The following is an 11,901-nucleotide window of genomic DNA, read 5'->3' as shown; positions in this document are numbered from 1 at the left end:
CCTGAGCAACCAATCCAGAGCTCCGTTTTTTATCGTCCTACCCAATAATCAGCCTCACAAACGTGTAACGTCATTAACCAATCAGCACCCGGAATTCTGCCTCACTCAAGCAAAGAAAACACGGGATCCCCACCTCTCAGCAATTTCCCACGCCGCTGGTCGATGACGTAGAGCGTCTGTGGCGTCACGTGTTAGAGTCTTGAGTTATTAGGGTTTTTTTCAAATATAGTATTATCAAAATTCCGTCTAGTGGGTGCGGGGGAGATTTAGGTGCTGCTTGATTACTATGCTACACTGAATCTAACACTGAAACATCAATGAATCACTCTAAGTGCAGAAGCTGTGATTGGCCGAATGGCTTAAGATGATCTTGAATCTGATGGGTGCTCTGTGAGCCACTTTGCAGACCCTTTATTACCCAAACTAGGTAATAACATTTGAACACTGAGCTACAAATGTTCTCTTCTATTGATATTTAATTTCTCTGGTTTTAGTTTAACAATTACATTGCACTCTGACTCCATGCACATATGGACATATTAATATGCAAGTGGGAAGGGCAAAAAAACCAATACAAATATTGGGTTAAAGTTAGAGCAAGATTAATTTCAAACATAGTGTTATTCAAGCTGTTCCCGAATTTATTATTTTATTAAGTTTATATGCCATCTCACTGACAACCGAATCTTACTCAATAACGATGCTGTTACTGTTTCAAGTTTTTACTTTAGGACTTCTCTATTGTTACATTGGCAAAGTAGAATCCATATCCTTCACTCAAACTAATCAAAAGCATTTCATGGTTATTTCATTTTGGATCTAGCAAGAAATGTTAAATAATGTTTTTAGCCACAAGTTTTTATTATTATTATTATACTGGAAATATACACAGTGAGCTTAACTTTCCAGATATATATATAGACACTATGGCAACTGAATACTGCCCATATGTCCATGTATTTTCCTTGGTAATATTGAAGAGGCTTCTATTCCCTTTTCCCAGGTTTGATCAATTACAGATACCCGTTTATCGTACAACACTAACATTTTAGTCATATATTTAATTATTAACAGGAACTGACTCTGCTTAGCTTTTTGAGATCAGACAAGATTAGTTAGGTACTTAAGCTAAGTTATCTTCTTTTATTATGCCAACCAGTTTGGATGATATTTATTCATTTATACAGTTAAAACTCAATTTGAAAATTTGTTGAGAGGAAGGGGTTTCCATTAAAGATATTTATGTGCATACTTCTTAAATCCATATGTCATTTTGCATGAATGTAAAAATATGAATCAGGCTTCCTGGCTCTCCCAAACCAACAAAACCTGGTTTGTAGTTGCCATTTTGTCCAGCACACCCCCTGGCTGCTATGAAGAGAGCCAGGAAGAACCAAGTTACTTGTTCTTAGGGAGCAGGAAAGACTTCCCAGACTCTACAAAATCAAGCCTAAGTCATTTTGCTAAATTGTGAGAATTAAGGAAAGCACCTTGCCACTGCTATTGCATCAGTATCATGGAAGCATATCTGACTGCACCTATCAACACAATATTTTCACTTGCTTTACTGCTTCTAATCTTCCCACTGACACACCCATTCATTCCCTTGATCTTCCCAGAAGCATTAAAAATGCTAGTTGATGGAATTTATTATTTGGGATTTGTCCATTACACCTGAACTATGACAAATTGTAGTATGTTAAACAGATTTTATTATATTTTTATTATATAAAATTTTATTATATAATTATTTATGTCCTGCTCTTTTGAGGTTAGCATGTAAGTCATAACATTTATCTGCAACCAAAATCATAATATAAAATCATAAAAATGAGTTTTTTAAAAGGAAAATCCATATAGTATAAAGTATGTGTATGCATATACATATATACATATACACGCACATATTTTTCCGGAAATAAGACAGGTTCTTATTTTCTTTTGACCCCCCCCCCCCAAAAATAAGTGCTTGGCCTTATTTTCAGGGAGCTCTTACTATTTTTGAGGTGCAGAAGGTGGTGAGTGTGTTCACCTCATAGCTGCTGCTGTGTTGCGATATTTTTAGGGAGGGCTTATTTTTAGGGGAGGGTTTATTTTAGCACATGTGCTCAAAAGTCTTATTGGGCTTATTATCCGGGGAGATCTTATTTTCAGGGGAACAGTGTGTGTTCGTGGGCACACACACACACGTGCACACACCTTTCCAAACTAAATATAAACAGAAGCATGGGCAGCCTGAGGAAATATATTTTTGGCATGACAAGGCAAAGTACAAGATCTACCTACCTGCATCTGAAATCAAATACAAAAACAAACACTGATATTTGCCTTGTGATGTCACTGCATGCACATGATTTCTTCATCATTGTGATGACCTGTAGATTTATTAGTGTGGGTTCCTTGATGCTCTGAACTTGTTTTCTTGCAGCTGTTTCATTACCAAACTAGGTAATACAATCAATGCTAGTAGGGAGTGGGGCTGGCTCCCATTTTATATACCCAGGATGGCAAACCTATGGCAAACCTGCCACAGGTGGCACACAGAGACATTTGTCAGGGCAACGCCTCAGCTGTCAGCGCGCATGCGTGTGCTGGTCAGCTGAGTTCAGTATTTCTAAAAGCCATTTTTCGCCCTTCAAAGGCTTTATAGGAGCCTGGGGAGGGCGAAAAGAGGCTCCCCCCCCCCGAAGCCCTCCGGAGGCTTCAGGAGCTTCCCTGAAGCACAAAAAAATGGTCCTATGGACAAACCGGAAGTTCGGGAAGGGAGTTCTGGTTTGCTCATAGGGTTAAAGGGTTTAAGCCCTCCAGAGGCTTCAGAGACCTTCAGGAGGCTTCTCTGAAGCCTCTGGAAGACTACAAAGGACCCTACGAGCAAACCGGAAGTCCCTATTTGTTCATAGAGCTGATTTAAGCCCACCGGAGGCTTCAGGGAAGCCTCCTGAAGGTCCCTGAAGCCTCCGGAGGGCTTAAACCAACCCTACGAGCAAACCGGAAGTGACTTCCGGTTATGACTTCCGGTTTGCTTGTAGGGTCTTTTTTAGCTTCCTGAAGGTCCCTGAAGCCTCCGGAGGGCCTCCATGGGGCCGGGGGAGGCTGTTTTCACCCTCCATAGGAGCCTGGGGAGGGAGAAAAACGCATGCAAAAATTGGGGGTGCCTCTCATGCACCCATGCGTACTGGGGGGGTTGTGCATTGCATTATGGGCGCGGCACGCCCATGCACGACCCCCCCCTGCGCTTCCCCCTTATGGCACGTGAGCCAAAAAAGGTTCGCCAATGTTGTTATATACTATTGGCTTGCCCTGTCAGTGTTGGTGGGAGTGGTCTTGATGTTTCCTTGGTTGACCTTGTATTGTTGATGGCTGAATTGTCAGAGTGCCAGGCTTAGAGGAATTCTCTAGCGTTTTTTGACTTGGCTTGGTTTAGGATGTTCACTGTTTTCCATTTGAAACTACAGTTATGTCTGTTCATGAGTTTTCATGTCTTATGACTGCTGGTTTGTGTTCATAGATGTGGCCTGCTAGGCTTCTACCTATTTGTCCTACATACAGGCCACTGGTGGGGTTCAAAAATTTTACTGCCAGTTCTGTGGGCATGGCTTGGTGGGTGTGGCATGGTTTGGTGGGCATGGCAGGGGAAGGATATGGCAAAATCCCCATTTCCTCCCGATCAGCTAGTACTTAGGAGGCAGAGACTAGATGGGGGCAGGGCCAGTCAGAGATGGTATTTACCGGTTCTCCGAACTACCCAAAATTTTCACTACCAGTTCTCCAGAACTGATCAAAACCTACTGAATGTCACCTCTGATATAGGCTATTGTAGTCCTTACAATGAATGCTATTAATATTGAAGACTCATTATTACCCGGGTTTAGAATACACACAGATAAGGGGTAAGATTACAACCATAGAGTTGTGACTGCCATTTTTACTTCTCTGCAGACCCTTCTGCAGCATGTTTACAAAATCAATTGGAGAACAAGTGACTAAATCTCCATCTCCTGCTTTCAAGCAACCCTAAGGCATGATTGGCCAGTATGAAAAATGAAATGGTAGAGTAAGATGGATCTAGCAAGGCAATTTTAATCTTTCATTAGGGAAAAAAAACCCTTTTATCCAATAGTAGAGAGCAGCAGGATTAATGTGAGAAAAGATATCAATAAAAGGTTCAGGTATAAATCTTTATGGCTTCAAATCATTATAAAAACTGAAGTTGCTCCAAAGCAGGTAAATAATCATCATTGTATTGGCAAGGCAAATTTTAATATGATTCCGCAAGCACCCAACCAGCTTTTCGACTGTTTTCATTCTGACTAAGTTGCAGTTTCCAAACATTCCTCAAAAGCGGCTCCAAACAGAACACATTCCAATAATCCAATTTTTACATAACCAAGGCATGTTTCAGCAGGCCAGATCTTATTTCAGATATTGACACATTCCGGACAAAGACATTTAATGTTTGGATGAGAAAGGGTAAGTGTGAATAACTGAGCCAAAAGGATGTCAAGCCTCTCAGACTAGATATCCTTATGGGCCGTGGACAGGTTTCAAAATCAAAGCACACTTGTACTGTTTACGTGGAAGACTTCGCTCCCGTGTTTTTTCAGTCTCTTGTGGTAAACCGAACAGCTTCTGAAGTTGCAATTCGTGTTCGCTGTTCCCGCACTCTGCTCTTTAAATAGATCACGTGATTAAGAGATCATATGGCACCCCGGCGCCTTGAAAGTTGAGCTTGAGGGATCTTTGGCAAAATCTGGATCCAAACGTCTGCTGCAAAAATGTGCTTGCGGTCTATTTTCCCTACCACCAGAAGAGATGCTCCCTCCAGCCAGGTCCTCCCGCTCATAATCTGACCGCTCGCATGGGGAAAGATGGAGGCCTGGCTTTGATGAATACCGGCGGCCCACCTTCCCAGGCAACTTTCGAATTCTGTTGGCTGGTGTCACAAAATGTCAGCCAATGGATTAATCCGAATGCCCCGAAGCCACGCCCAGCACATCTTTTTTCTAAGCGGTCCGCCTTTGGACCGAGGGTGATAGGTGCTGCCTTCCTTAATTATTGGCTGGGAGGGGCTGTCACTCCAATGACGTGTGCAGCGGATTCGACTATTGGTTCCGCCCAGGCGCGAAATGTAACGCGGGAAAGTCTAGGGCTCGGGAGCGGTGGTCGGGGGTTACCGCTGCTGAATGGTGAGAAGTCGCGATTGCTTCCGACAGCCGGGCAGAGACTGCATGGGGTTGGCATCTCCACGAAGGAGTCCTCCTGTCATGCACACCTGAGGCGCTCCTTTTCGGCCACCAAAGAAAAAAGCCAAGGGAAGCAGCCGCCCGGGGTTTACAAGCGGTACCAGCGACCCGCGGATCAAGAAGAAAAAGAATCTCGGACCGACGCAGCATGTCTGAGCTGCCGGGCCCTCCGCCCGTTATCGTCTGTCCGGGAAGCTCTCCGAAGCGCGTCTTGGTCTCGGTCATCAAAACCACCCCAGTCAAGCCGCCGCTCACCAGCAGCGAGGATCCCGCCCACGTGCCCGTGCCGCCGCCACCCATCCCTACCAGCCCGGGCTTCAGCGACTTCATGGTCTACCCATGGCACTGGGGGGAGAACGCGCACAACGTCACCCTCAGCCCTCCTCCGCCCGCCGCATCTCAGCCTCTCCGCGAGGGAGGAGGAGGAGGCAACGGTGGAGGGCTTCGGAGCGCCGTAGAGCGCTCCGCAGGAGACGACGAAGAAGCGGGAAGCCCCGACAGCGGTACTGGGAGCAACGGGCATTTGAGGGTGAGTGAGCCCAGAGAGCGGGCGGGGGTTGTGGAAAGGAGAAGCATGGGAAGCGACGGTTGAAAAGGGCTTCGGTTTAAAAGGAACCTTATTTGGAGCCCGGGGACCCCGCCCCTTTCGCTCCCGAGCGTCTCGCGGGGTTGCAGTTAAGTCATTTCCGCGGGTGATTCCCCCCCCCATGACGACACCTCCGCGCGCCAAAAACATCCTTTCATTTAAATGTCGGCCGCGAGCGCCAGCGCGCGCAAGATGCTCCGTCGAGGCGGGTGGCGCGCGTGCTGCCTGTGCTCTTGGCCCCCCTGATTCTTCTTCCCCCCCCCGCTCTTCCCTCATTTAATTCTGGATGCGCTTTTCTACTATGGAATAACTAAAATTTGCGGTAGTTGAGACAGGCTATTTTAAAAGTTGTCACCCCCTCAATGTTCCCTCTGAACAAGAAGCAGCGGTGTCATCTCAACCAGAGTTCCTTTATTTTATTACATTTTATTTCATTGTATCTTAAGGGCATCTTATGTCCAGTGCTGTGTCAAAGGAGGTGCAGGTTCTTTAGCATCACAGAAACTAAAGGTTTATGTGTACAGCGCCTGCAATGGATAAGAGCCCTCTGAATTAGGACTGCATCCCATATAATGCTCTAACTAGCTCTTTATGACTTAAGAAGTATATTTTCTTCTCTTTCACACACAATATATACAGTATATATGTGACAGAAGAAAAGATATTTTAAAATAAAATGTACTATATAGTACTTGTTTTAGATTGTTAACAGACTTTTTAATTTACTAGGATGGGATTAGAAGAGGCCGACCAAGAGCAGAGACAGTCCGAGATCTAATAAGCGAGGGAGAGCATTCATCTAGCAGAATACGTTGTAATGTCTGCAACAGAGTTTTTCCAAGAGAGAAGTCTTTGCAGGCACACAAAAGAACTCATACTGGTAAGCGGACTGCATAAACAATATATTTTATTAGACCCACTACTTTAGAATTATTTTTCATGCAACAACTTAGTTCCGGACATGCTGTAATCCTCAGATTTTGAATAAGATGGGACTTGGCAGTGAACACTCATAGATCAAAAGTTATTTACTTCAGTACAATACAATAAGATCTGTATTGCCCATGTTGTTTTGTTACACCTTGAAATAAGGTGAATTGGGATTAAGGTGTCATGTGGATTGTATTTTTCCATTGATAGGAAGAAGCAATAATCACATGAATGTCTTTTTAGTTCCTTAGAATTTTCAGCTATTAAAGAGCTAGCTAAATACTTATAAAGAATAAAGCTGTATTTAATATATATTTAATTTTTCAACTAAATGCATGTGCTTAATTTTCATGAAATTTATTCTGTTCACGCCTTAAAGCTTAATTTGGAATTTTATTTCTTGCTGAAATTTTTTTGTATATAAATACAACATTTTTTCAAGAGGCTGTGATAGGAAGTTTGTTTTACTAAAAAAAAGTATTTAAATGGTCTAGAAAAAGGATAACAGCATACTTGCAAAACAAAAACCCCTTTAGTTGGACTGTCTCAGATTTTTAGCATCTTTTCAAACTAATGAAAAGAGTTAAAAAAACAATGCAGAGATAATCCTCAATTTATAACTACAGTTGGGACCAAGAGTTGAGAACAAACCCATCAGGAGAAGACTCAGCAGTCTATCTGCATTTAAAGACAAATGCCATTCTTGAAGTCAGTAACAGAGGACAACTGGTTTGAAAGAGAGGTCAAAGACAACATCTATGTCAAAATTGAACACCCCTCTCTCGACAGAGGGGAAGGAATATCACATCTATCCGAAGTCTACAATACCACAGGTGTCAAATTCAATCACGTCATGGGCCGGATTGTGATGTATCAAGATGTTTTTTGCTTTTGCAGAGTCTGGGTGGGCATGGCCTGTGCATGATGTATCTGGCCTGCAGGCCACCAGTTTGATAGGCCTGTGCAACACAGTCCTTTCAGCAGTTCCAAGAAGGCTCCACAACCATTTGTACTACTAGGTGATCCTGAGTAAGCAGATAAACCTCAGAGCGGCCTCATCTACACTAAAAGAATGCAAATAACTAGCTATCTGCAAGGAATATAAATCCTTCCATTCCCCACCATCCAGTTACAATTGAAGAAGCTTATTGGATGAGAAGCAAAAGTTTTCAAAGAAAAACAAAGTCCAGTTGCCTCTTGAAAAAAGCACCTTTGACACAGTTGGGACCAGAATTTTGGTCAGTAAGTGATGTGGTCAGTAAGCAAGTCATCACGTGACTGGACTCAATTTTACAACCATTTTTATTATATTAAGAGAGTCACATTAAGTGAATTGCACACACCATTAAGCAAATCTGCCTTCCCCAATTGACTACTTGTCAGAAGCGAGGGAGATTTTAGCTCATGATCATGTCATCATCATAAACGTGAGCTGTTGCCAAGTACCTGAATTATGATCATGTGACTGGACAGGTGGTACACTAATTGTAATTTCGATAATAGGTCATAGGTGATTTTTTTTCAGCACTGTCATAACTTTGAACTGCCATTAAATATTTGAAAGTTGAAGTCTACCTGCAACATAACTCAGACAGGTTCTGGCATATTTTAGCATAATTAGGACTTTGTTTATTTTATGCAAGAAATTCCTGGAAGAAACTCAAGATAGGGATTTTTCCCCCCTTAGGTGAAAGACCTTATTTGTGTGATTACCCAGAGTGTGGGAAAGCTTTTGTTCAGAGTGGGCAACTTAAAACACATCAGCGTCTCCATACAGGAGAGAAGCCTTTTGTCTGTGCAGAAAATGGTGAGTCATGAGAAAATTGCTTTCATTCAAACTCCAGTGAATAAATATCTGAAAATAAGCCAACAAAATTTCCTAGTTTTTATCTTATTTTACTAGAACCAGGTATCCTATCTTTAGGCATGAATAGTTTGAAAAAACATGACAGCCTCTAAGCAATATAGTTTTTAAAAATCTTATTACGTAAGTTGGGAAGGGGCAGATTTCAAAAATAAACTCACTTTTCTGTGTTTCTTCAGAAATCAAATTAACTGACAACAGATAAATTCCTCATGTGTTTCTGTTTGGGGGGAGTTTAGTCTAACAATATTTCTGACTGATACTTTCTTCAATTAAGGATGTATAAGCAGATTCACACATGCAAACCGCCATTGTCCCAAGCATCCATATGCAAAATTAAGACGAGAAGAACCTACAGATAGACTGAACAAAAAGCAAACTGCAGACAACAAAGCTGTTGCTGAATGGCTGGCAAAGTATGTATTTACATAAAATGCAGCATTAAGAATTGAAAGAGATTGAACAGTCATTTGTTAACTAACAGTTCTGTATTCTGTTTAACCATGGCCAGGATGCTAATAAAAGCTTCCTATTATTTATTACCTCAAGAGTCAGATGGGAGAGAAGAATTGCTTATACTGAAATAACTGTTTGTCAATTTGTGAACTAGTTGGCAATAATATTTCAGTATTATTTCAATATTTTAGGTTTTCTAATGCTCAATTTTATCTTTATTAACAGGTATTGGGAAATGAGAGAACAACGCACTCCTGTGTTGAAAAATAAATCTATTCATAAGCCTGACCAAGAGCAGCAAGATCCCATGGAATATCTTCAGTCTGAAGATGAGGAAGAGGAGGAAAAAAATACTGCTCATTCATCTGTTTGTAGCCGCCTTCAAGAACAACGTGAACGCTTACATGGGGCACTGGCACTCATTGAGCTTGCCAACTTGGCCGGAGCCCCACTACGACAGTAATAGAAGAACTGGAGCGTGGATTAACAAAATGTACTGAATTTTGTTATTTAAACCAATTAGCTTCTGGCATAAGCTAAGCACCTTATTGGCTTCCATACGCTGCTATTATATAGAATTTATGAAGAATGTTGTTACCCTAGAAAATGGGTAAAAGAATTGCACTTTTTATATGGTAAAGCTTTTAAAGTATTTTGTAAATAGGAGATTGTATGATGCAGTGTATAACATGATCAACTTACAGAAAGCTAGATTTGCAAGGTTAGGGTGCTTTTAATCACAGTTGCATGGAAGTAGGTCACCGCAACCAGTGATATTTGCTTCCATAAAAACAGTGTTTAAAGTTGGGGTGCCAGTCATTCTTTATTTCAGTTCTCACAGGAAGCACTTTCTAAACCTGTATGGGAATAATGGTACATACATTCAAAGCAAATTAATAGATTTTTTTTAAAATTAGATGTAATCATTGATGTACCCATGCTGTTTTGAAGATATTTTATCTAATATTACTGACAGATGTTAGAATGTCTTAATTTTATGGCACAATAGATTAATTGGATAGATTTTCATTTAAAATCTTCTTTGTGACTGGTGACATGGAGGCTGACTTTGCTTTTATGGATAGATACCTTACAGTTCTTTTGGTTGAGCAGCACTTACTATTCCCATTATAAATGTGGGAATATTTGCACATTGTTGGACTCTTCTATAACGGAGTGATTACTCTTGCAAATTCTAGGCATTGTAGTAACATCCAGTATGGGTTTCAGTCAGAGCTCTTAAACCCTACAACAATGGCATTTGTGTTTTGTTCATGGAGATATTTACAGGGTAGCATTGGTTTTTAAGAATATTTTAGAATTTCACTAGCAAACACTAAAATGTTGCTTCCTGCATTTTCCCGCAGATAGGGTTTGGGGTGTTTTGTTTGTTTGTTTTTTGCGTGATGCCACCTTATTATTTTAATTGAAATTTCAATGCCAAGTTGTTTTCACTAATTGTAGCTTTCAGCTGTAGTTACAAGTGTGAGATGTTTAGGCTATTCTTTCCCTAAGTGAAGATGTAGTACAGCACTTAGTGCTTTTGATCACTTAAAGGAAAACAAAAGTTCTAGTGGTATACATTAGAAATAGTTTTAAGTAATTTATCATATGCCAGCTGTGTGCCTTGCTAACTGCCTGTATAAACAATGAATACAAGTGCATTTATAGGTTAACATTTCTGTTTTTAGGAAGAATCAAGGCTTCTGGCATAAGAACATAAAATCAGTGATATTTATCAAAATAACTTTTTTCAATGATCCAAGCTAGCACTAGATGGTTTTTATTCCCTAGTTCCATCTATACTTTGATATCTTAGAATTATATATTAATGTTGGCAAATGGCTATAAAACCAGAAAGTTAGTGCAAGTTTATACATTTGACATAGTTTTATTTTGGAGGTGGTTAGATTTTTCTGAAACCTTCATCCTTAAAATAAAGCACTTCAACTTTGACCTTTGGGCTACATTTAAAGTTATATTAAAGCCTTTAGAAAATCAATGTAAACTTTGATGCTTTCGCTGAATTTGATTTAGAAGTGGAGAATGGCATTTGCACTTCATGAAATCCAGTTGATGCCATTGTACGAGTAAATTTATGATTATATTGCCCAGCTATGAAAGTAAGGCCTAGTTTGATGATGCACAAACAATTCAATATTTTATTTACACTGAATGCATATTGAAAATATGTATTTACTTAAAACACATTCTGCCTAGCTATAGGCAAGTCAAGCTGCTTTACCAATTATGTATAAAATACATCTTTGGGAGAAAAAAACTCCAGATAACCATTTGTAAAAAGTTGGATTTTTAAAAAATGGAAGTTCAAGAATTCTCTGCTGTGTATGATTCAGCTGTACTTCTGGCACGAGTTAAAATGCTGTAATTCTATTAAGCTTTGAATAAAAAGTTGCCTGGATTTTACATCTGTATTCATGGTAATGTCATGAATTCTCATTGCAGTGTAGAGATCTTTGAATATGTCATAAACTCCTCCAAAATTCTTGGACAAATCCCAGCAGATATCTTTTAACAATTATTTTGATAATTTAATATTTAATAACTACTTTGATTGAAGAAAATAAATCCTTCAATTTCAATTTTCATTGTGGAAAGCTTTGGACATATATTTCAAAAAAATAAATTATAATTCACTATGCCAAATGTTGATACCATCAATATAAATTGGGATTCTGATGCTTTGTGCTTTACTGTTTTCCTAATTTCTAACTGCATTTGTGTTTTTTTTACAATAATTACAATATAGACACTTTAGTTTTAATTGCATTTTTTCCAAACTGCAGTCAATTTAGAATTTT

The 11,901-nt window shown here is 40.1% G+C and overlaps 1 protein-coding gene across 1 annotated transcript; it reads left to right on the top strand.

Moving 5' to 3' along the window:
* The first annotated feature begins 5,139 nt into the window (after positions 1-5,139).
* On the top strand, positions 5,140-11,514 carry ZNF367 (zinc finger protein 367). The gene is made up of 5 exons (XM_032212643.1): positions 5,140-5,772; positions 6,559-6,709; positions 8,447-8,566; positions 8,901-9,039; positions 9,305-11,514. Exons 1-5 carry the CDS (start codon positions 5,392-5,394, stop codon positions 9,540-9,542), a joined length of 1,029 nt encoding a protein of 342 aa, XP_032068534.1. The 5' UTR covers positions 5,140-5,391; the 3' UTR covers positions 9,543-11,514.
* The last annotated feature ends 387 nt before the right edge of the window (positions 11,515-11,901 follow it).

Source organism: Thamnophis elegans, chromosome 3 (assembly GCF_009769535.1).
Source record: "Thamnophis elegans isolate rThaEle1 chromosome 3, rThaEle1.pri, whole genome shotgun sequence".
Taxonomy (NCBI): domain Eukaryota; kingdom Metazoa; phylum Chordata; class Lepidosauria; order Squamata; family Colubridae; genus Thamnophis; species Thamnophis elegans.
Note: the sequence above shows the minus strand (reverse complement) of the source record. Positions and strands in the feature narration are given on the sequence as shown.

What these genes read in the sequence shown, in the direction of transcription:
- ZNF367 (XM_032212643.1), top strand. Translation starts at nt 5,392, where the DNA reads ATGTCTGAGCTGCCGGGCCCTCCGCCCGTTATCGTCTGTCCGGGAAGC. An exon ending in GGAGCAACGGGCATTTGAGG is followed by an intron (nt 5,773 to 6,558) that starts GTGAGTGAGCCC and finishes TTAATTTACTAG; the next exon opens with GATGGGATTAGAAGAGGCCG. An exon ending in TTTTGTCTGTGCAGAAAATG is followed by an intron (nt 8,567 to 8,900) that starts GTGAGTCATGAG and finishes TCTTCAATTAAG; the next exon opens with GATGTATAAGCAGATTCACA.